At 37.1% G+C, this 21,115-nt stretch overlaps 1 protein-coding gene and 1 pseudogene across 3 annotated transcripts; both read left to right on the top strand.

Moving 5' to 3' along the window:
• Positions 1-10,230: 10,230 nt before the first annotated feature.
• LOC149213519 (topless-related protein 1 pseudogene) lies at positions 10,231-13,429 on the top strand (annotated as a pseudogene). Its single transcript, XR_016250044.1, has 9 exons — positions 10,231-10,329; positions 10,433-10,530; positions 11,127-11,171; positions 11,311-11,542; positions 11,678-11,843; positions 11,935-12,042; positions 12,406-12,538; positions 12,819-13,029; positions 13,298-13,429. The product of XR_016250044.1 is annotated as a topless-related protein 1 pseudogene (transcript).
• A 346-nt stretch (positions 13,430-13,775) lies between these two features.
• Positions 13,776-15,303, top strand: LOC149213518 (protein TOPLESS-RELATED PROTEIN 2-like). Of its 2 annotated transcripts, none has more exons than XR_016250345.1 (3): positions 13,776-14,062; positions 14,138-14,331; positions 14,468-15,303. XR_016250345.1 is itself a non-coding variant. In XM_089390771.1 (3 exons), the coding sequence occupies exons 1-3, from the start codon at positions 13,883-13,885 to the stop codon at positions 14,533-14,535; spliced, it is 339 nt and encodes a 112-aa protein (XP_089246897.1). In that variant the 5' UTR covers positions 13,776-13,882; the 3' UTR covers positions 14,536-15,303. The 2 variants fall into 2 exon arrangements, 1 of the variants encoding a protein (XP_089246897.1); XM_089390771.1 differs by having other exon boundaries at positions 13,776-13,959.
• The last annotated feature ends 5,812 nt before the right edge of the window (positions 15,304-21,115 follow it).

Genomic DNA, 21,115 nt, shown 5'->3' with positions numbered 1-21,115 from the left:
ATCATAAATCGAAAGGTACTTATCTTCAATGAGAGGTGATCATCTCCCTCTTGAACCAGCCTTCAAGAGTTATCATTCTCCATTGTTTATATAACAATCTTTCCTTCAATATTTCAACCAATTTTATCAACAATCAGGTCTAATAAAGACTATCCCATCTAGGGCTTCATCAAATCTGGCACAAGTACTTGAACATCTTCCCATTAATCATGCTAGGGTTTGTAGATTTCATATCTCAAATATTTTCCATAAACCAGGGTTTCTCTCAAACCCTAACCTCATACTATCCATCAAACCCTAATAACCAAATTGCCTAAGGTTTCCTTCTAACCCTAGAATTCTTTTAGGCCTCCTCCATCCTCTCTTGCTTACATTAATGGTGTCATCATAGGGGTGATTTTCATGACTTTTCTTCAGCCCAGCTCTGAAACCATGTTAATTTTTCTTAGGGCTATATTGTTCTTTGTTTTGATAATTTCATTTCTTCATTAACACATTAAATTCACCCATAACATCATAGCATTATTCAGATTTACATCATTATTGAACAACATATGCAACTATGTAGAAAGAACAATATCACCATCATCAATGTAGTGGAACATAAAAGAACAATAGAAGAAAAGCATTGACACAGAGACACTAGGATTGGTCGAAGATCTGAACAAAACCCATTATGGGAAAACCCTTTCAAATTCTTCTTCTTATTAGATTGTCATTGAATGATTCAGCAAAAGAGAGTACAATGATCCATATCTTCATCCATACAACTATCCAACAAAAATCAACTAAACAATATCCATGAGATGAACCCAATCATGCTCATACTCAAAACCCTGATTCAGAAGCCTGTAATGAATTGTCATTGTCTACGATCAACTGTCGAACACTGCAGTCAACAAGCGAAAACTTCAGATAATTGAAAAACCAAACCCTAACTTTCGGTCGCATGGAGGACATGTTGTGCAAGCGACTGAAATGCTTCAGTCGCACGGATGAGTTGGCCAACGAGTGACTGCAGTCGAGATTTCTCTGTGACATTCCTGTGATTGAGGCCCAAAACCCTAAAGTAGTGATGCGAGCTTTAGACCCTGCAATTTCACCTTTGTGCGAACCCATTCCTCTGTGGATCTGCCTCAAACCTATTCAAGCCAAAAACAAGAAAGAGAATAGAAGATTACCTCATAATAATGTTCAAATGAGGTTGAGGTCACTTGTATTTATAGTCAACTTGATCAAATATGCACATGTGGGCTTACAATTTGAAAATACATTTTCCCTTGTCCAAATTTGATGATCTTCAGGTCAATTTTGGTCCTCTCGAAAAGAGGAATTCAATGTAATCATTATCTCCAAATGAGTTGTCCAAAGTGGAATTTGGCCCTAGTTGCCAATTTTAACAGATTTTTGGTGGGACGCGGCCCTTTATACATGTAAAATCAAAGGAAATTTCCTAATATAGACTAGCAAGATAAAAGGGAAAGAGAAAAGAGCTAAAGGTAAGATTAGCAAATACATGTTGATATAGAGTCATCCCTTATCAAAGTTAAAGATGCTTGAAGATATTTCGTTGAGTGTGATACGCCATTATCTATCTTTCATTGAGTGTGATACGCCATTATCTATCTTTCATTGAGTGTGATACATGGAAAACATCTTGGATGAAGGCCATCGTCCTTCACAGTGGCCATGATCTTCCAAACTGGTCAATTTATTTCTTGTGTCTTGTTATGAGTGCTCAAATGCCCTAAGAAAGCAATTAAGTTTGATCATGTAACATTGAACTTAGGTCGATTTTGGTCCTCTTGAAAAGAGGAATTCAATGCAATCATTATCTCCAAATGAGCTGTCTAAAGTGGAATTTGGCCTTAGTTGCCAATTTTAATAGATTGTTGGTGGGACGCAGCGCTTTATTCATGTAAAATCAAAGGAAATTTTCTAATATAGACTAGCAAGATAAAAAGGAAAGAGAAAAGAGCTAAAGGTAAGATTAGCAAATACATGTTGATATAGGGTCATCCCTTATCAAAGTTAAAGATGCTTGAAGATATTTCGTTGAGTGCGATACATGGAAAACATCTTGGATGAAGGCCATCATCCTTCAAGGTGGCCATGATCGTCCAAACTGGTCAATTTATTTCTTGTGTCTTGTTATGAGTGCTCAGATGCCCTAAGAAAGCAATTAAGTTTGATCATGTAGAATTGAATGCCCATCATAATTAGTAATTGATACTTTTCCATCTCCTAATAATACAAAGTAATTTGTTAATTTATTGAGCTCATTTGAATAAATATAATATTTTATGATCGAAGAAAATTAACAAGGCCTTGCATCTTTGAGTAGCTGGGAATGTTTAATATTTTTAGGTATCACATTGTTATTCATTAGTTGGCATTGTTACATATCACCCTCTTCATTTTCGAACGAGGCAAGAACTCTCAATCAGGGTTCAAATGTTATGAGTATGGATTTCCATCCTCAGCAGCAAACAATTCTGCTAGGTGATTTCAAATTCCATTCAATACAATTCTTCATTTAAATAAATTCCTTAAGTTAATTTGGAAGATGTACCTTTTATCTTTATAAATATGTTCACACTGGCTAGTGGTTCAAATTTGGATTGTTGGCTTTATCGATCAATTGGAACAAATGTTGATGGCATTGCAATTGGGAAGTGGCTAGTGGTTCAAATTTGGATTGTTGGCTTTATCGATCATTGGGAACAAACGTTGATGGCATTGCAATTTGGTAAGTGGCATATCGGGAAAGATTAGCTCACAAGACCTTTAAGGTTTGGGAAATTTCGACATGTTCGATTCCCATGCAGGTAGATGATTTTTTCATAAATTAGTTCTGTAATTTAAATTGGAAAAATGTACATGTATGAATTGATTTTGAAAAGATTTTAGAGTTCTTTACTAGAGTTGATCATTAGCACTGGCCTTAGGTAAACTCTTATACATGTTTTGTTATGTTTTCTTAGGCTCTTGTTAAACTTGTATACATGTTTTGTTATGTTTTCTGATCATTAGCACTGGCCTTAGGTAAACTCTTATTGTTAATTTTAGGTATGTTCTATGCTAGAGCAATTTATTTAAATTTTCACGGTTAGCAATCACATCAGCATTAAGATAAACTGCAGATAGAACATAAATATAAATCGCAGAAGACATGCCAAGACAAGAGGACACAAGATGTGGCCCTAGCCAGGGACAAACCCCACAATGTGGGGAAACCCTTGATCAATTCTTCTTTTATGTTCTTCAAAGTTCAGCAGAGAAAGTGAGAGAGATAGTATATTTACAATAGAAGTCAATACTTTGACTTATGATATCTATAGAGATCGATTGAAGACATATTGCTTCAACTGATTCTCTAAGGTGACTTCTTCACCTATCACAATGTTGCACCTTTTCCATTTGCTGCACCTTACCATGTAGCACCATCATGCTGCATCATACTATGCTGCCCATACATCATGTTGTTCATGTATCATGTTGTCCATGATCATGCTGCCCAATCATCATGTAGCTCCTAGCTAATGTGCATCATCATCATTATGCTGCTTGTGCATCATTTTGCTCTTCCATCATGTTGTTCATGCATCATGTTGTCCATGATCATGCTGCCCATTCATCATGTAGCTCCTGGCTAATGTGCATCATCATCATTATATTGCTTGTGCATCATCATGCTGTAACACTATAACACTGTCATCAACCTTAGCTGCTTGCTTTGGCTTGCAACTTAGCAAAGCAAGCTAGGCTATAGATTTGTAATCCTCCATGCACTCTCAAACTACACAATCATGTTGTCATCTACAATAATCCATTTTCAATATATATATATATATATATATATATATATTGCCTGAGTGTGAAAGTTGTGCGTGTATATATATATTGCCGATGATTGCCTGAGTGACTGCGTGTATATATATATTGCCTGAGTGATAGCGTGTTGCCTGAGTGACTGCATGTATATATATTGACTGTGTGTATATATATATTGCCTAAGTGACAACGTGTTTCCTGAGTGACTGCGTGTATATATATATTCATTGAGCTGCGTATCCACCTGGGTTGTGTGTATGTATATTCATTGAGTTGTTGTTGTTGCGTATCCACATACATTCATGAAGTTGTTGCTTACATCACTGCGTGGACAGCATATATATATTGCATATATTACAGCGTTCCATTCCAATCAGCAACGGTGATCTCAGATAGGCTCTTCTAGCCTTTTTCTATCCTCACACTTCATGAATACTCATCCCATACATAACAGTCTCTTGATTTCTAATTTCGTGATGCCAAATGGATGATTGTTATAGGTCAGCGAAGACAAAACCCTTTTCTTTAGTATGCGGATGCACGTGATGGGAGAGATAGGGCTCCTCTAGCCCTTAGATGGCTTCGGTCTCTTTGGTACTGATCTATCCATCCAATCTGCGGCTAGATTGGATATACAACCCAACAGTATTCCCACGAAACCCTAGATCAGAGCAGAATGCCGCTTAAGAGAATAGACTTCGCATGAGGGAACAAACCTCCTCAAATGACCGCTGCTACCTTCTCTCGTTTATCCTTTCATTTCGCTTTCCTTCAAGAACGAATTATGATTGAATATGTGTACGCATATTGCTAGGGCATCATCCACGTATAAGCTAGGGCATCATTCAATGTATCTTCTTGTGTGTCTCTCCTTCACCAAAAACCCAAGACGGGGTGAGGAGGAGATCACATGAATTGTGTGTAGCTAATGACTCCAAATCCTCTCTTATTTATACTGAAAGCATGGATGATTGAATAGACATGACGTTTGGGCTTCTTGAGCCTACATAAGTTGCTGGTCGGCTAGATAATAAATCCATAATCAAAATAAATTTATATCTCCATAAATACTTATCGGAATCAGATGATATTTAGATCAATCCTACACCTTTCGATGAGAGGGATCCAATAAAAATATCAGCTGTCATAAATAAGCTTACCCACATGGAGCTTGGCCCTAGTTGCCAATTTAACACTCCCTCTCAACTAGGGAGAACTCCATCCGCTGATCCATAAGTCCGACTGTACTACCTTTGCCATCAATGCCCTGCACTGCTTTGCCTAGCTCTGCTGGCTCGGCTCTGCTAAGCTCTGCTGGCTCGGCTCTGCTCAGCTCTGCTGGCTCTGTTAGCTCTACTGGCTCTGCTCTGCTCTGCTTAGCTCTGCTAAACTATGAAGAAGAAGAATTGATCGAGAATGTCTCATACCATTCTCCACTGACCCGAAGTCAGTCTTAGAGTGCGTGCCATTGGTCCCAGACCAGTCTCAACCGACCCAAAGTCAACGTCATAGTGGGTACCACTCCTACCACTGGTCCCAAACCAGTATTGCAGGCTCAAAGAGTGTACCACTGGTCCCAGACCAGTCTCAACTGACCCGAATTCAGCATCATAGTATGTACCACTCTCACTGGTCCTAGACCAGTCTTGTACTGACACGAAGTCAGTCTCAGAGTATGTACCACTGGTCCCAGACCATTCTCAACTGACCCGAAGTCAGCGTCATAGTAGGTACAACTCCTACCATTGGTCCCAGACCAGTATCGCCAGCTTAGAGAGTGTACCACTAGTCCCAAACCAGTCTCAACCGACCTGAAGTCAGCGTCATAGTATGTACCACTCTCACTGGTCCCAGACCAATCCTGCACTGACACGAAGTCAGTCTCAGAGTATGTACCACTGGTCCCAGACCAATCTCAACCGACTCGAAGTTAGAGTCATAGTATGTACCACTCTCAGTGGTCCCAGACCAGTCCTGCACTGACATGAAGTCAATCTTAGAGTATGTACCATTGGTCCCAGACCAGTCTCAACCGATCCGAAGTCAGCATCATAGTAGGTACAACTCCTACCACTAGTCCCAGACCAGTATCATTGATCCCAGATGAATAAAGGTCATCCTAGCGTAGGGAGTACGGTAGATACAGCAATGCGTCCATCGGTACTACTATGGTCCCTATCTTCATTTCCCTGCTCATTGATCAGATGAGAGGTACTTCCCATGAGTCCCATACTACATGGGTAGGATGCCTCGACAGTAGAACTTAATCAATCCTGTTCTCACAGGAGAACTAATCATCATGCTACATTTTTCATGGAGAACACATCATCCAAACCTCACAGGAGAACTAATCATCCTGCTACACAGGAGAGAAAATCATCCTGTCCACAAGAGAGCGTATCATCTTGTCCCACAAGAGAGCGAATCATCTTGTTCACACGAGAGCGAATCATCATGTTCACAGGAGAGCGAATTATCCTGTCCCACAAGAGAGCAAATCATCTTGTCCCAGAGCGCACCACCAGGGGAGGGTGAGTCACCTTGTGGTCGTATGTTGCTCCAAAAAGAACCGCAAGCCCCCCAGAGCTCCATGTATGCAACATGCAGGACCCTTATACAAGGGTCTCTTGACGACTCCAAGTCGTTTGGGAAAATCACAGATTTGATCTTTCCCTCAGGGCTTTAGCGACCTGTACATCATCTCAGTGCGATGGAGCCTCCTTGCTCATCGACTTACCATATTACCATATCCTTGATAAGGTAGTATCTGATGTCTATCTGCCGGAGCAATCGTTGAATACGGGATTCCTCAATAATCGAATCCCACCTCTGGTTGTTACAGAGAATCACAGTGGTATTCATCATGTGTGCAAACAGCTCACTGAAGAGCTTTCCCCAACTAGGTAGCTTCATACGAGATCATACTCATAGATATGTATCCGATCTCGGCGAAGCTTATAACAACCAACTTCTGCTTCCTGCTCATCCATGATATCGAAGCAGAATCCAAAGAGAAACAACACTAAGAAGTGCTCCAGTGATCCTTTACACTGTTGGCCCAATCAACATTCGCATAATCATGCAGTTTCATATTTCCAGCAGTGTATCTCAATTCATGAGAGATTGTGCCCTGAAGACATCTTAGAAGATTCTTGGCACCAATCCAGTGAGGCTCAACCAAATATGAGCTTCTCATGCTGACTGCAAAAACATATGTGCAGAATCCAACTCCCTCTTACTTCTGCAAATGAGAGGGTCTACAACTGTTAGAAATAGTTCCTCCGCGTAAGGTGCCGGTATGAGAGGTCTATCATCCACAGCCTTCGGATAATGGTTTGGATCAGTTTCACTCCTTAGTGAATCCTCAGCTTCAGCTATCAGTCCTCTCATACTATGCTCGAGGTGTTTTGCTTCAAGCCATAGAGGGCTTTCTTCCACCTGTATACATGAGATTCCCGTTCATGAATCTCAAACTCCACGGGTTGTTTCAAACCTGTGGACCAGCTACATGAGGGGAATAGTCCCCTTGTAAGATTTTCCTTCGGTACATCTCAAACATGTACTTTCATGCTCTTTTTGAATTCAGGCTTCCCTGTCACCATCTGACTCACAGACTTCTATGTGTCAATGGACATGGTCCCCAATGGACTTCCTGTAACTTAATACATCCCTGAACTCAAAAGCATATTTGAAAATTCTATTTTCAAACACGTACCTTTCCATCGACGAATGCCACCTTAAAACCTTCAACTTTCATTCCTGGGGTTCCTTGCTTCCTTGAAGAGTCGGCCTTGTCCTTGATGATCTGCATCTCTGCCATTCGGACACTCCTTCACATAAGGGTCGAACTCATAACCAAGACATCTACCTTTCCTTCCACCCTTAGATCCAAACTTCCCAATGAAGTGATCTTTAGGTAGGCCATCAAAAGTTCAGCTGCGCCATTCTGATAATATGCTCTGCTTCGACTTCACCCTAAGTGAATTATGAAGAACCCATTGATCCTTTTGTCTTGTCCCAACTGTCTTTGGTGATAGCTCTTTCACTCTTGCTTGGGCATTGTCTTCACCTCAGCTCTGATACCATGTTAATTTTAGGCATGTTCTATGCTAGAGCAATTTATTTAAATTTTCACGGTTAGCAATCACATCAGCGTTAAGATAAACTGCAAATAGAACATAAATATAAATCACAGAAGACATGCCAAGACAAGAGGACACAAGATGTGGCGCTAGCCAGGGACAAACCCCACAATGTGGGGAAACCCTTGATCAATTCTACTTTTATGTTCTTCAAAGTTTAGCAAAGAAAGTGAGAGAGATAGTACGTTTACAATAGAATTCAATACCTTGACTTATGAATCTATGATATCTACAGAGATCAGTTGAAGACATATTGCTTCAACTAATTCTCTAAGGTGACTTCTTCACCTATCATAGTGTTGCACCTTGTCCATTTGCTGCACCTTACCGTGTAGCACCATCATGCTGCATCATACTATGCTGCCCATACATCATGTTGTTCATGCATCATGTTGTCCATGATCATGCTGCCCATTCATCATATAGCTCTTGGCTAATGTGCATCATCATCATTATGCCGCCTATGCATCATTCTGCACTTCCATCATATAGCTCTTGGCTAATGTGCATCATCATCATTATGCCGCCTATGCATCATTCAGCACTTCCATCATGCTGTTCATGCATCATGTTGTCCATGATCATGCTGCCCATTCATCATGTAGCCCTAGCTAATGTGCATTATCATCATTATGCTGCCTGTGCATCATCATGCTGCAACACTGTAACACTGTGATCAGCCTTAGCTGCTTGCTATGGCTTGCAGCCTAGCAAAGCAGCTAGTCTATAGATCCGTAATCCTCTGTGCAGTCTCAAACTAAACAATACATGTCATCTACAGTAATCCGTTTTCAATATATATATATTGCCTGGGTGTGAAAGTTGTGCGTGTATATATATTCTGCCTGAGTGATACCATGTTGCCTAAGTGACTGCGTGTATCTATATATTGCCTGAGTGACAACGTGTTGCCTGAGTGACTACGTGTATATATATATATATATATATGGCCTAAGTGACAACGTGTTTCCTGAGTGACTGCGTGTATATATATATTCATTGAGTTGCGTATCCACCTGGGTTGTGCGTATGTATATTTATTGAGTTGTTGTTGTTGCATATCCACATACATTCATGAAGTTGCTGCTTACATCACTGCGTGGACAGCATATATATATTGCATATATTACAGCATTCCATTCCAGTCAGCAACGATGATCTCAGATAGGCTCTTCTAGCCTTTTTCTATCCTCACACTTCATGAAGACTCATCCCATACATAACAGTCTCTCGATTTGTAATTTCGTGATGCCAAATGGATCACTGTTATAGGTCAGCGAAGACAAAACCCTTTTCTTTAGTATGGGGATGCACGTGATGGGAGAGATAGGGCTCCTCTAGCCCTTAGATGGCTTCAGTCTCTTTGATATTGATCTATCCATCCAATCTGCGGCTGGATTGGATATACAACCCAATAGTATTCCCATGAAACCCTAGATCAGAGCAGAATGCCGCTTAAGAGAATAGACTTCGCATGAGGGAACAAACCTCCTCAAATGACTGCTGCTACCTTCTCTCATTTATCCTTTTACTTCACTTTCCTTCAAGAACGAATTATGATTGAATGTGTATGCTTATTGCTAGGGCATCATTCAATGTATCTTCTTGTGTGTCTCTCCTTCACCAAAAAGCCAAGACGTGGTGAGGAGGAGATCACATGAAGTGTGTATAGCTAATGACTCCAAATCCTCTCTTATTTATACTAAAAGCGTGGATGATTGAATAGACATGACATTTGGGCTTCTTGAACCTACATAAGTTGCTGGTCGGCTAGATAATAAATCCATAGTCAAAATAAATTTATATCTCCATAAATACTTATCGGAATCGGATGATCTTTAGATCAATCCTACACCTCTCGACAAGAGGGATCCAATAAAAATATCAGCTGCCATAAATAAATAAGCTGACCCACATGGAGTTTGGCCCTAGTTGCCAATTTAACACTTATACATGTTTTGTTATGTTTTCTTAGGCTCTTGTTAAACTCTTATACATGTTTTGTTATGTTTTCTTAGGCTTTTGTTGTGAAGATCCAACTGTATCAGTGAATTGTTGTATTTTGAGCCCAGATGGGGCAGTCCATAGTAATTTAAATCTATACTATGTATTTATTAATAAGATGTTTTGATATCATTTCCTTCTTTATACAACAATGTGAGTGATTTGTTATAATGTCATCTACAAATGCCTCTGGTCTCCTTTTGGTTGGTTGTGCACCAATACAATGGTGTGCTACTCCCTCTATTCAGATACTGACATGCCTACATTTGTGTTATAGAGTTGCATTTTCCAAGCATATAGCTCACATATATTCTTACCTATGGCAGGAGATTTGAGACAACATCTAGAGGTTTGCTCACATTTTCAAAGGCCAACCTATACATTCTTGTAAGTCTGTAAAAGTAAGTTTGTATTGAAAGTATAATTTATTAACTTTGATATAATTTATACAGATTGACGCATGCACTGGTGGCGTGAATGATATTGCTTTTTCACACACTACCTCCAAGATCCCCACATAATTACATGTGGGGATGATAGAATCATCAAGGTAATTTGCTTTATCATGTGTACAGACTCATTCTAATAGTTGTCAACTTGTCATTTACTTGTATATGAAAATTTAAGAAAAAAAATTGTTTGTGCTTGTAGATGTGGGATACAGTGATTGGTCGAAAAACAATACACATTCGAAGGTCCAAAAAAAAGAACAAAAAAATTTGTTTGTGCTTGTAGATGTGGGATACAATGATTGGTCGAAAATAATACACATTTGAAGGTCAAAAAAAAATTGTTTGTGCTTGTAGATGTGGGATACAGTAATTGGTCGAAAACAATACACATTTGAAGGTCCTGAAGGACTTGTATATTCTTTTTGTCCTCACTAGTAAGAAAATATTCAGGTACTTCTTCCTTGAGCCCTGAACAACTTATGTGCATTGCAGTTGAGTAATATTAAATTCTTGTTGTTTTCGAGTTTGCATATTCTATTTTTGTTTGATGTTTGGCTTCACATGAATTATTGGCCATGTGAAAAATACTTTATTGCATTAAAGATAGACAGATTATGATTCTTTGTTCATATGCAGTGTATTTTTTCTACAGTGATTGATGGAAAGATCAAAGCCTGGTTGTATGATCTTGCAGGGCCTCATTGTGCACTACAATGACTTATAGCGCTGATGGAACAAGGTAAAATGTCAACTTGGAATGATATTTAGTTTGTAAAGTGTCTTCATGTGGATTTGAGTGTTACTTTCTCCAATTTTCTATATTTGCTTTGTCAAGACTATGCCCTTTCTGAAGTATATAATCATCTGTATTTTATTAGGCTCTTCTCTTGTGGAGCATGTAAAGATGGTGATTCATGCCTGGTTGAGTGGAATGAAAGTGAGGGAACAATCAAGCGGACATATTATGGTTTTAGGAAGTGTTCTTTAGGTGTTGTGCGATTTGATACAACGAGGAATAGGTTCTTGGCAGCTGGTGATGAATTTCAAATGAAGTTCTGGGACATTGATAACACCAATATCTTGGCAGCAATTGATGTTGAGGGTAGTTCGGTAAGAAGTTATTTTTTAAGATGAGGATGGTTTATTTTTATAGTTTGAGAGATAATGATTTTGACCAAAAAAGTTTCAACGCATTATTTTAAGTTGTCTTGATCTAATCTTTGTGTTATTTCCAAAAAGTTGCAGGCTAGTCCTCTCGCCTTCGTTCCATCGTTTCAGTGAAGATGGTTCCCTGTTGGCAGTCACAACAAATGACAATGGCACAAAGATCTTAGCCAGTGCAGAGGGATTCCGCTTTGGAGAGTGATCGTTGGAAGGGACGAGGGTGGCACCAGAGACAATGCCAACAAAGGTAAATTGCTTCTTCCATGCACATTTACTATGTACATGCACTGCTAATGAATAGTAAAGTTTAAATTCTAACTAATCATTTTACTATTCAGACTTCAATTGTGATTGTCATGCCTCCAGCCGTCAATGCTCCTAGTTCCCTTCCGAGCACTAGAGAACGATCGGGGAGACTTCCACCTGCAGTGTCAATGACCAATTTTGTAAGTGCTTTCCCCTAGAATTATTTCTTTAGAATCTAGCATATTTGTCCAGCCATATGCAATTTAGTTTGTCTTATCATTTCTAAACTTTCACTCCAAAGTCCAGATATTGTTGCTTTCAAGTATAATTCTTTAGAATCTAGCATATTTGTCCAGCCATATTCAATTTAGTTTGTCTTATCATTTTCTAAACTTTCACTCCAGAGTCCAGATATTGTTGCTTTCAAGTTTCCATATAGCATAGGATTTTGTTCTTTTCCCCTTTCAAATGTTCTATTAGCCATTATTTTGGCATATCTTTTATAGGATGATATGATCAATGGATTCTAACAATTATCTGACACTCGAGACATGTGTGCACAGTAGTATAGATAGCAGTCCGACCCCAAAGGTTAAACCAAGGCTTCTAGATGAGGTTACAGACGAGCAAGAACTGGAAATTGACTGAATCAATGATTCGGGTCAGTGTAGTACTCTCAGGTTGCATGCGAGTGAGGTATGCAATCATCCTTCTATTACAGAAAACACTAAATTCTGTCGATATTGATCGATCCAAACAAGTAATGCGCTATTTCTTGCAGGTAGTAAGAGTGATATACACCAATTCCGGTGTTGCTGTTTTAGTACTACCATCCAATGCTCACGCGGAGTGACGGAATCGTGGAAAGGTGGGGTTCTTTAGTAGTTGTTATTTGCTTCCTTTTTATTTTAGCTTGTTTTATTTATTTATTTGTTATACTTTTGGATATATAATTTGCAGTTGTTTTTTTATGTAGGAAATTAGGAATGATTCCACCACAGTCTACATCGAGTATTCCACCACCACCACAGATGTGGCAGCCAGCTATTGAGATTGCTATGAATAATGACATTGTTGACACAAATTTAGAAGAAGCCGCTGCTTGTATAGCTTTGTCTAAGAATGATTCTTATATGATGTCTGCTTCTGGTGGCAAGGTCTCCTTATTCAATATGATGACATTTAAGGTAACAGAGCCTTTTACCTAAAGACCAGTTTCATTTTAATGTTTCCGATTATATATATATATAATTTCTTGGTACATTGGTCTGCTTAGGGATTTATTCTCTAATGTCTTCACCTTCAACTTTCAAATTATGTGGGTAATGGTGTTCAGTTCAGGATCACTCTAGAAGGTTCTTGCCTAATGTTCCTCACTATAGGCTAAGAATTCAAAGGCTCCCAATTTATCTAAATCGCTGGTTTCATGGCATGCTAATTAGTGATTCATTGCAGGTCATGGCAAATTTCATGCCACCTCCTCCTGGAGCCACTTTTCTGGCTTTCCACCCTCAAGACAATAACATCATTGCAATTGGCATGGAGGATTCATCAATTCAAATACACAATACACAATGTTTGAGTTGATGAGGTGTTGCCTGTGAATATATCTTTGAATTTAAAATTCTTATCATTTTTCTTCATTGTGCCCTTTTACCAAAAATGGCATTTAAGCGGCATGCTCTGAACTTGCTGCAATCTTTAAAGCTAAAAAAAAAGCTGAAGGAAAAGAAAATCACAGGCCTGGCCTTTTCACATATTTTGAATGTGTTAGTGTCTTCTGAAACTGATGCCCAGGTATATAGTTTCTTTTATTATTATTATATAGTCTGCCTCCATGATGTTCACTTTAAAAAATACATAAATTTACCGAGTAAAAATGTTCATGTACTCACAACCACGTCTTTTGGCAGTTACGTCTCTTATGGGGCATAGATGGGTGAGACAAGCGGAAGTCAAAAATTGTACGAGTACAGCCAGGAAGATCATCACCACCAGTCAAGGATACGTTTTTTTTTGCAGTTACGTCTCTGGGCATAGATGGGTGAGACAAGCGGAAGTCAAAAATTGTACCAGTACAGCCAGGAAGATCATCACCACCAGTCGAGGATACAACAGTACAGTTTCATAATAATTAAATTCACTTGTTCGTTGTGCATGAGAACCAGCTCACTGTATATGATGCTTCCAAGTTGGAGCACTTGCGTTATATAAGTACTTGTAAGCAGTCTTGAATTCAAACATAGATAGCCATATAATGTCACCTACCTTTTGTATCTGATGGTTGCATTGCAGTGGTCTCCTCATGATTCCCTATTTACTCCTATTTCAAGTGCCAAGTGCTATACACTCACGTGACAGCGTCCTAATTTATGCGAGCTTCTGTGATGGTGCAAGTGGAGTGTTTGATGCACAAAGCTCGATGTCTCACTGTCGCATTGCACCTTCTGCATATTTACCAACGGGAATTTACCAACGGGAATCAACAGGTAAATGGGCTTCTTCATTCTGTCATGGTTGATACATCTATTTTTAAGATTTGGCTTTTGACAAGCGCATACTATGATTTAATTTATTGTTCAAGGCATATTACAATTTAATTTATTGTTTGGGTTATTTATGCAGCAGTAATCCCTATCCCCTATTCGTTGCATCAAATCCATCCGAACCGAATCAATCTGCTCTTGGAATGACAGATGGCGGAGCGGATCAAATCTAACATCAAGTCACCAAGTTTTGGCACAATCGTCAAGGTAGTTCAATGGGAACATAAGAACAAGTGTCTACCGAATCTTTATTTACAAGAATACCATGAATAATGGTAGCGGATTGTGAGTGAAATGCTTCACTTGTGTTCCAGTTTTCGAGGCATTCTACCAGGATTGTAATTTTCACCAGATATTGTTCACTACTATAGATGAGATTAAGCAACAGTACAATCCTGGTCACTATATTTTTCTAAGTCGTGTAAAAATTGACTACTATAGATGAGATTAAGCAACCGTACAATCCTGGTCACTATATTTTTCTAAGTCGTGTAAAAATTGAAAGTCTGTCAGTGGAGCATAATTCATGAATATTCTTTCCGAGGGTTCCTCAGTTTCCATTTTCGAAACCTACTTTTCTTTGTACCACGAGTATTTTCATACGTTCATTTGCATTTAGACAAATATGGTGCCGTGCATTTAGACAAATATGGTGCCGAAACTTTGTCACTCCGGAATATTATATTTATTAACTCAGTCAGCATTTTTGGGTTGAATACTATTGGAGCTGAGATTCAAGTAATTTAATTGAGAAATGGGGTGTTGGACCTCCCCCAGATAATGGAACTCTCGGATCAAATCCAACATCAAGTCACCAAGGTTCGGAACCACCGTCAAGGTAGTTCAATGGGAACATAAGAACAAGTGTCTACCGACTCTTTATTTACAAGAATACCATGAATAATGGTAGTGTGAGTGAAATGCTTCACTTGTTTTCGAGGCATTCTACAAGGATTGTAATTTTCACCGGATATTGTTCAATACTATAGATGAGATTAAGCAACTGTGCAATCCTGGTCACTATATTTTTCTAAGTCGTGTAAAAATTGAAAGTCTGTCATTGGAGCGTAATTCATGAATATTCTTTCCAAGGGTTTCTCAGTTTCTATTTTTGAAACCTAACCTTTCTTTGTACCACGAGTATTTTCATATGTTCATGTGCATTCAGACAAATCTGGTTTATGCCGAAACTTTGTCAGACTCGGGAATATTATATTTATTAACTCAGCATTTTTGGGTTGAATACTATTGGAGCTCAGATTCAAGTAATTCAATTGAGAAAAAATGCATGAGTTTCTGCAATACTATTGTTTAAATATTGATACAGATATCTATGGAAAGTGTGCAATCCTGGTCATATATTTTTCATAAGTCGTGTAAAAATTGAAAGTCTGTCATTAATATTGATACAGATATCTATGGAAAGTGTGCAATCTTGGTCATATATTATTCTAAGTCGTGTAAAAATTGAAAGTCTGTCATTGGAGTGTAATTCATGAATATTCTTTCCGAGGGTTTCTCAGTTTCTATTTTTGAAACCTAACTTTTCTTTCTACCACGAGTATTTTCATATGTTCATGTGCATTCAGACAAATCTGGTTTATGCCGAAACTTTGTCAGACTCAGGAATATTATATTTATTAACTCAGCATTTTTGGGTTGAATACTATTGGACCTCAGATTCAAGCAATTCATTTGAGAAAAAATGCATGAGTTTCTCCAATACTATTGTTTAAAGAGTGATACAAATATCTATGGAAAGCTTGATGACTATTGTTTAAACATTGATACGGATATCTACTGAAAGCAAGAATCTTTCAGTTGATGGCTATTGTTTAAATATTGATACATATATCTAACATTTCTTTGTACCACGAATATTTTCATATGTTCATGTGCATTCAGTAATTCAATTGAGAAAAAATGCCTATTGTTTAAACAGTGATACAGATATCTATTCTTTGTACCACGAATATTTTCATATGTTCATGTGCATTCAGTAATTCAATTGAGAAAAAATGACTATTGTTTAAACAGTGATACAGATATCTATGGAAAGCTTGATGACTATTGTTTAAACATTGATAAAACATTGATACAGATATCTATGGAAAGCAAGAATCTTGCAGTTTTAAACGTTGATACAAATATTTATTGCTCATATTAAAATTGCCGCAGTCTTTGTTTTTTGTTTTTTGTTTTTTGTATTTTGTGTTTTGTTTTTTGTATTTTGTGTTTTGTTTTTTGTATTTTGTTTTTATGGACTTCTGTAAAAAAAAAAAACATATCGATACAGATATTTATTGCTCATATTTTTCCGTTGCCGCAGCTTTTGTGTCTTTGTGTTTTGTTTTTTTGTTTTTATGGACTTATCTAAAAAATAGCCTGTGGTTTGTTTTTATGGACTTCTGTAAAACATAGATACAGATATTTATTGCTCATATTTTTCCAGATATTTATTGCTTATATTTTTCCATTGCCGCAACCTTTGCGTTTTGTTTTTTATGGACTTCTGTAAAAAAACATATTAATACAGATATTTATTGCTCATATTTTTCAGCCTCTGTGTTTTGCTTTTTTTTCAGCCTCTGTGTTTTGCTTTTGATGGACTTATATAAAAAAACATATTGATACAGATATTTATTAAAAGCAAGAATTATTTTTATTTTTATTTTTGATGTACTAGCAATAAAAACCTATTGATACCGAAAGCAATTGATGGAATATTGTTCATATTTTTTTTTTCTACCTTATAAAGGCTTCGTTTATACTATTGGTAGTTGCAATTTACAAGACTTGCATGCTTATAGTGCTTTCAACTATCATGCATTGCATCAATCTGAATTATCTCTGAATGCATGAATCTATAGCGCTTTCAACTATCATGCATTGCATGAATCTGTAACTATCTCTAAATGCATGAATTCTAGTTGCTTTGATAACATGGAGAGCATATAGCTTATTGTAAATTGGTAGTTGGTAGTTGCAATTTACAAGTTGCTTTGATAACATGGAGAGCATATAGCTTATGTAAATTGGTAGTTGGTAGTTGCAATTTACAAGTTGCTTTGATAACATGGAGAGCATATAGCTTATTGTAAATTTGTAGTTGGTAGTTGCAATTTAGGGCTTTCAACTATTTCTGAATGCATGAATTTGTAACGCATGAATTTGTAACTATCTCTGAATGCATGAATTCAGCTATATTGTAAATTGGTAGTCTGGTAGTTGCAATTTACGGGACTTGCATGCTTATAGCGCTTTCAACTATCTCTGAATGCATGAATCTGTAACTATCTCTGAATGCATGAATTCTAGTTGTTTTGATAACATGGAGAGCATATAGCTTATTGAAAATTGGTAGTTGGTAGTTGCAATCTACCAGACTTGCATGCTTATAGCACTCTGTAATTATATCTGAATACATGAATCTGTAATAATCTCTGAATGCATGAATCTGTAACCATCTCTGAATACATGAATTCTAGTTGTTTTGATAACATGGAGAGCATATAGCTTATTGTAAATTGGCAGATTGTCAATGAAACAAAAGGTCATTGTTAGAATGTGCCTGATTTACTACCCATTGTTTCATCTTCTCCACTTGTTACGCCTTGCTTTATAGCACACAACTTTGTTTCTTGGACTGTTAATGAGGCAGAAATAATGCCAATTTGGAAATCTTTATAGCACACAACTTTGTTTCTTGAGAATGAGGCAGAAATAATGTCAATTTGGAAATAATGTCAAAATAATGTTATTTTCCTACCCATTGTTTCCTCTTCTCTTCCCTCTTCTCTTCTCCATTTGTTAAGCCTTGCTTTTTCTCCCTCATCCTTATGAGGGATGGGAATAAGGATGGGAATGGCATGAGGGATAGGAATGGCAAGACAGAGGGTGTTGGGTTTAATGGATTGGTGGGTTAGTAGCCCTTGGAAATAATGTCGAAATAATGTTATTTTCCTACTCATTGTTTCCTTTTCTCCATGTGTTAAGCCTTGCTTTATAGCATCCTTACGAGTGATGGGAATGCCAGGACAGAGGGAGCTGGGTTTAATGGATTGATGGGTTAGTAGCCCACATAGTAGAGGGTCGTGTGGTGTTAAGCGTTGCTTTATAGCACACAATTTTGTTTCTTAGAGTGTGAATGAGGTAGAAATAATGTCAATTTGGAAATAATGTCGAAATAATGTTATTGTCCTTAGTCACCGTATAGTGGAGGCTATTAGAAGTTTGTCACCCTGTAGTGGATGCTATTAGAAGTATGGACATAGTGGATGTTCTTAGAAGTTTAGACACATAATTACAAACTTTGATTACTTATTGATAGGGTTTAACAAAATTACAAAATTTAATTACAATTTTTTTAACAAAATTTCTTATTGTTCATGAAATTCTTTTAAATATATGGAAAAGAAAAGTTAAATTGCATGATTATGAATTAATGTTTCAACAACTTACATTGATTTTCATTTCATTGGAGATTATTCGTAACCCAAACCACAAATGAAGAGGCTTATTTTAAGATGGAAACAAAACATCTAAGTTTTTAGAATGTTGAGAGTTGAATTGTGCTATTGTTATGGGTTATTTGTTATTTTTATGAGTAATTTTTATCAAGCAAAAATTTTGTGAAGATAGACATGATAGATGTTTATAGAAATTGGAAAACTTGATTTAAAGATAATTGTTTAAATGCAAGGAAGTGATTGCAAACTTAAGTGAGTGTACATAAAGATAAACGCATAATAAAAAGATAAAATCTCATCCATGTTTGCTTTTGTGTTAGACAATGCATAATAAAAATACAAAATTATCCATATTTGCTTTAAGATAATTGTTTCAATGCCAGGAAGGGATTGCAAACTTAGGTGATTCTATATAACGGATAGAACAACGCATAATAAAAAGATAAAATCTCATCCATGTTTGCTTTTGTGTTGGGTAATGCATAATAAAAATATAAAATCATCCATATTTGCTTTCGTGTTATGTTGACAAGTTTTTCCATTGTCTAATGAATCGTTTTTACAAAATGTTTGTTTTTCTACATTATGTTTAAATGAAATATTGAACATTATGAGCCTAGAGTGTTAAATTGTTAATTGCTTTCCATGAATTTCAGCGTTAAATTGTTAATTGCTTTCCATGAATTTCAACGATCTTGACAAAAAATCACAAAAGTTCTTGAATGTGAAAGTATGTCATATTGGAATACCTAGGTGTACTCTAAATGTCTCTCCAATGAGAGGTCAACTTGTTCGAAGTATGGACATTGAAAGATATTGATAGTAAGGTAATGGCTATTAAAGCCAAGAATAATTGGAGAAAGAAGCCAAATCCATCTAGAATAAGTCACACATCAATCGAAATGCAAAAGGACAAGTTACTAGTTGTCTATATTGACATGAAAAGGTTGGCAAATCCAAGCAAATTGACAAGCAATCCAACTAATAAATTGAAGAGGATACAACAAAAGTGGAATTGTAATCGAACTAATAAATTGAAGAGGATACAACAAAAGTGGAATTGTTATTGCTGAGAAGATAAAACACAAAAGTGGAATTGTTATTGCTGAGAAGATAAAACATAAAAAGGTGAACTACTAGTTCTTGCACCTAGCTAAATGATTGATAAAGCCATTGCGAGTACAAGTTGTTGAAGCCTAGCTAAATCTACAAGTCGACACTAAGGAATTGCACTAGCCACTAGATCAACAATCTCCACATTCTCATCGATCACTAAAGGAGAACCCCGCACATTGAAAGATCTCACACCTACCTACAATCAAAGTGTCACCTGGATTGCAACCTGGATCAAAGGTGTCTAAGATTAATCCAATTAGTCAATAGATGAGCCTAATCCAATTAGTCAACAGATGAACCTAATGGAGTAGTTGTTTGAGATCTTTATGCAAGTGAAGAAGATTATGGCTCAAAGGTGTCTCACTAAGACTAATCCAATTAGTCAGTAAATGAACCTAATGGAGTAGACGAACCTAATCCAAGTAGTCAGTAGATGAACCTAATGGAGTAGTTGTTTGAGATCTTTATGCAAGTGAAGAAGACTATGGCTCAAAGGTGTCTCACTAAGATTAATCCAATTGGTCAATAGATGAACCTAATCCAATTAGTCAACAGATGAACCTAATGGAGTAGTTGTTTGAGATCTATATGCAAGTGAAGAAGACTATGATGCTAGCAATTGTCAATCTATTTGTGAACTTATTATATTAATTTGTTTGATTATGAACTATCTTACATGAATTACAAGCTTTATAAGTGTGGAATTTGTGGATTTTTTGATCTAGTGGCCCACTATCACTGCCACTTACAAAGCAACACAATCATGTTGTTTCAGAAATGACTAGGTCCAATAGGTAAAGGAATGCTAAGAATGATGAGATAGAGGATACATAAAAGTCACTCTCAAGGATGGCATTAGTTGAATTGGAGTAAGGTAAGTTAAATATGCAGTAAGGTGTAATTGACAACTAAGAGAGTGATTTAAAAGAACCAATTACACCACCAAAGGATGGCATTAGTTGAATTCGGGTAAGGAGAGTTACATATGCAATAAGGTGTAATTGACCACTGAGAGAGTGACTTAAAAGAATCAATTACACCACCAAAGGATGGCATTAGTTGAATTGGGGTAAGGTGAGTTAAATATGCAGTTAGGTGTAATTAACAATTGAGATGTTGATTTAAAAGAATCAATTACACCA

This window comes from Pinus tabuliformis, chromosome 1_1 (assembly GCF_031772625.1).
Source record: "Pinus tabuliformis cultivar Carrire ecotype Pingquan chromosome 1_1, CPIR1, whole genome shotgun sequence".
Taxonomy (NCBI): domain Eukaryota; kingdom Viridiplantae; phylum Streptophyta; class Pinopsida; order Pinales; family Pinaceae; genus Pinus; species Pinus tabuliformis.
This window is presented reverse-complemented; position numbering and strand designations above follow the sequence as displayed.

Excerpts from the sequence above, each read along its gene's own strand:
- LOC149213518 (XM_089390771.1), top strand. The coding sequence starts at position 13,883 with ATGGGTGAGACAAGCGGAAGTCAAAAATTGTACCAGTACAGCCAGGAA. Across the intron at positions 13,960-14,137 it reads CACCAGTCGAGGATACAACA|TGGTCTCCTCATGATTCCCT; the intron begins GTACAGTTTCAT and ends GTTGCATTGCAG. Across the intron at positions 14,332-14,467 it reads TTACCAACGGGAATCAACAG|CAGTAATCCCTATCCCCTAT; the intron begins GTAAATGGGCTT and ends TTATTTATGCAG.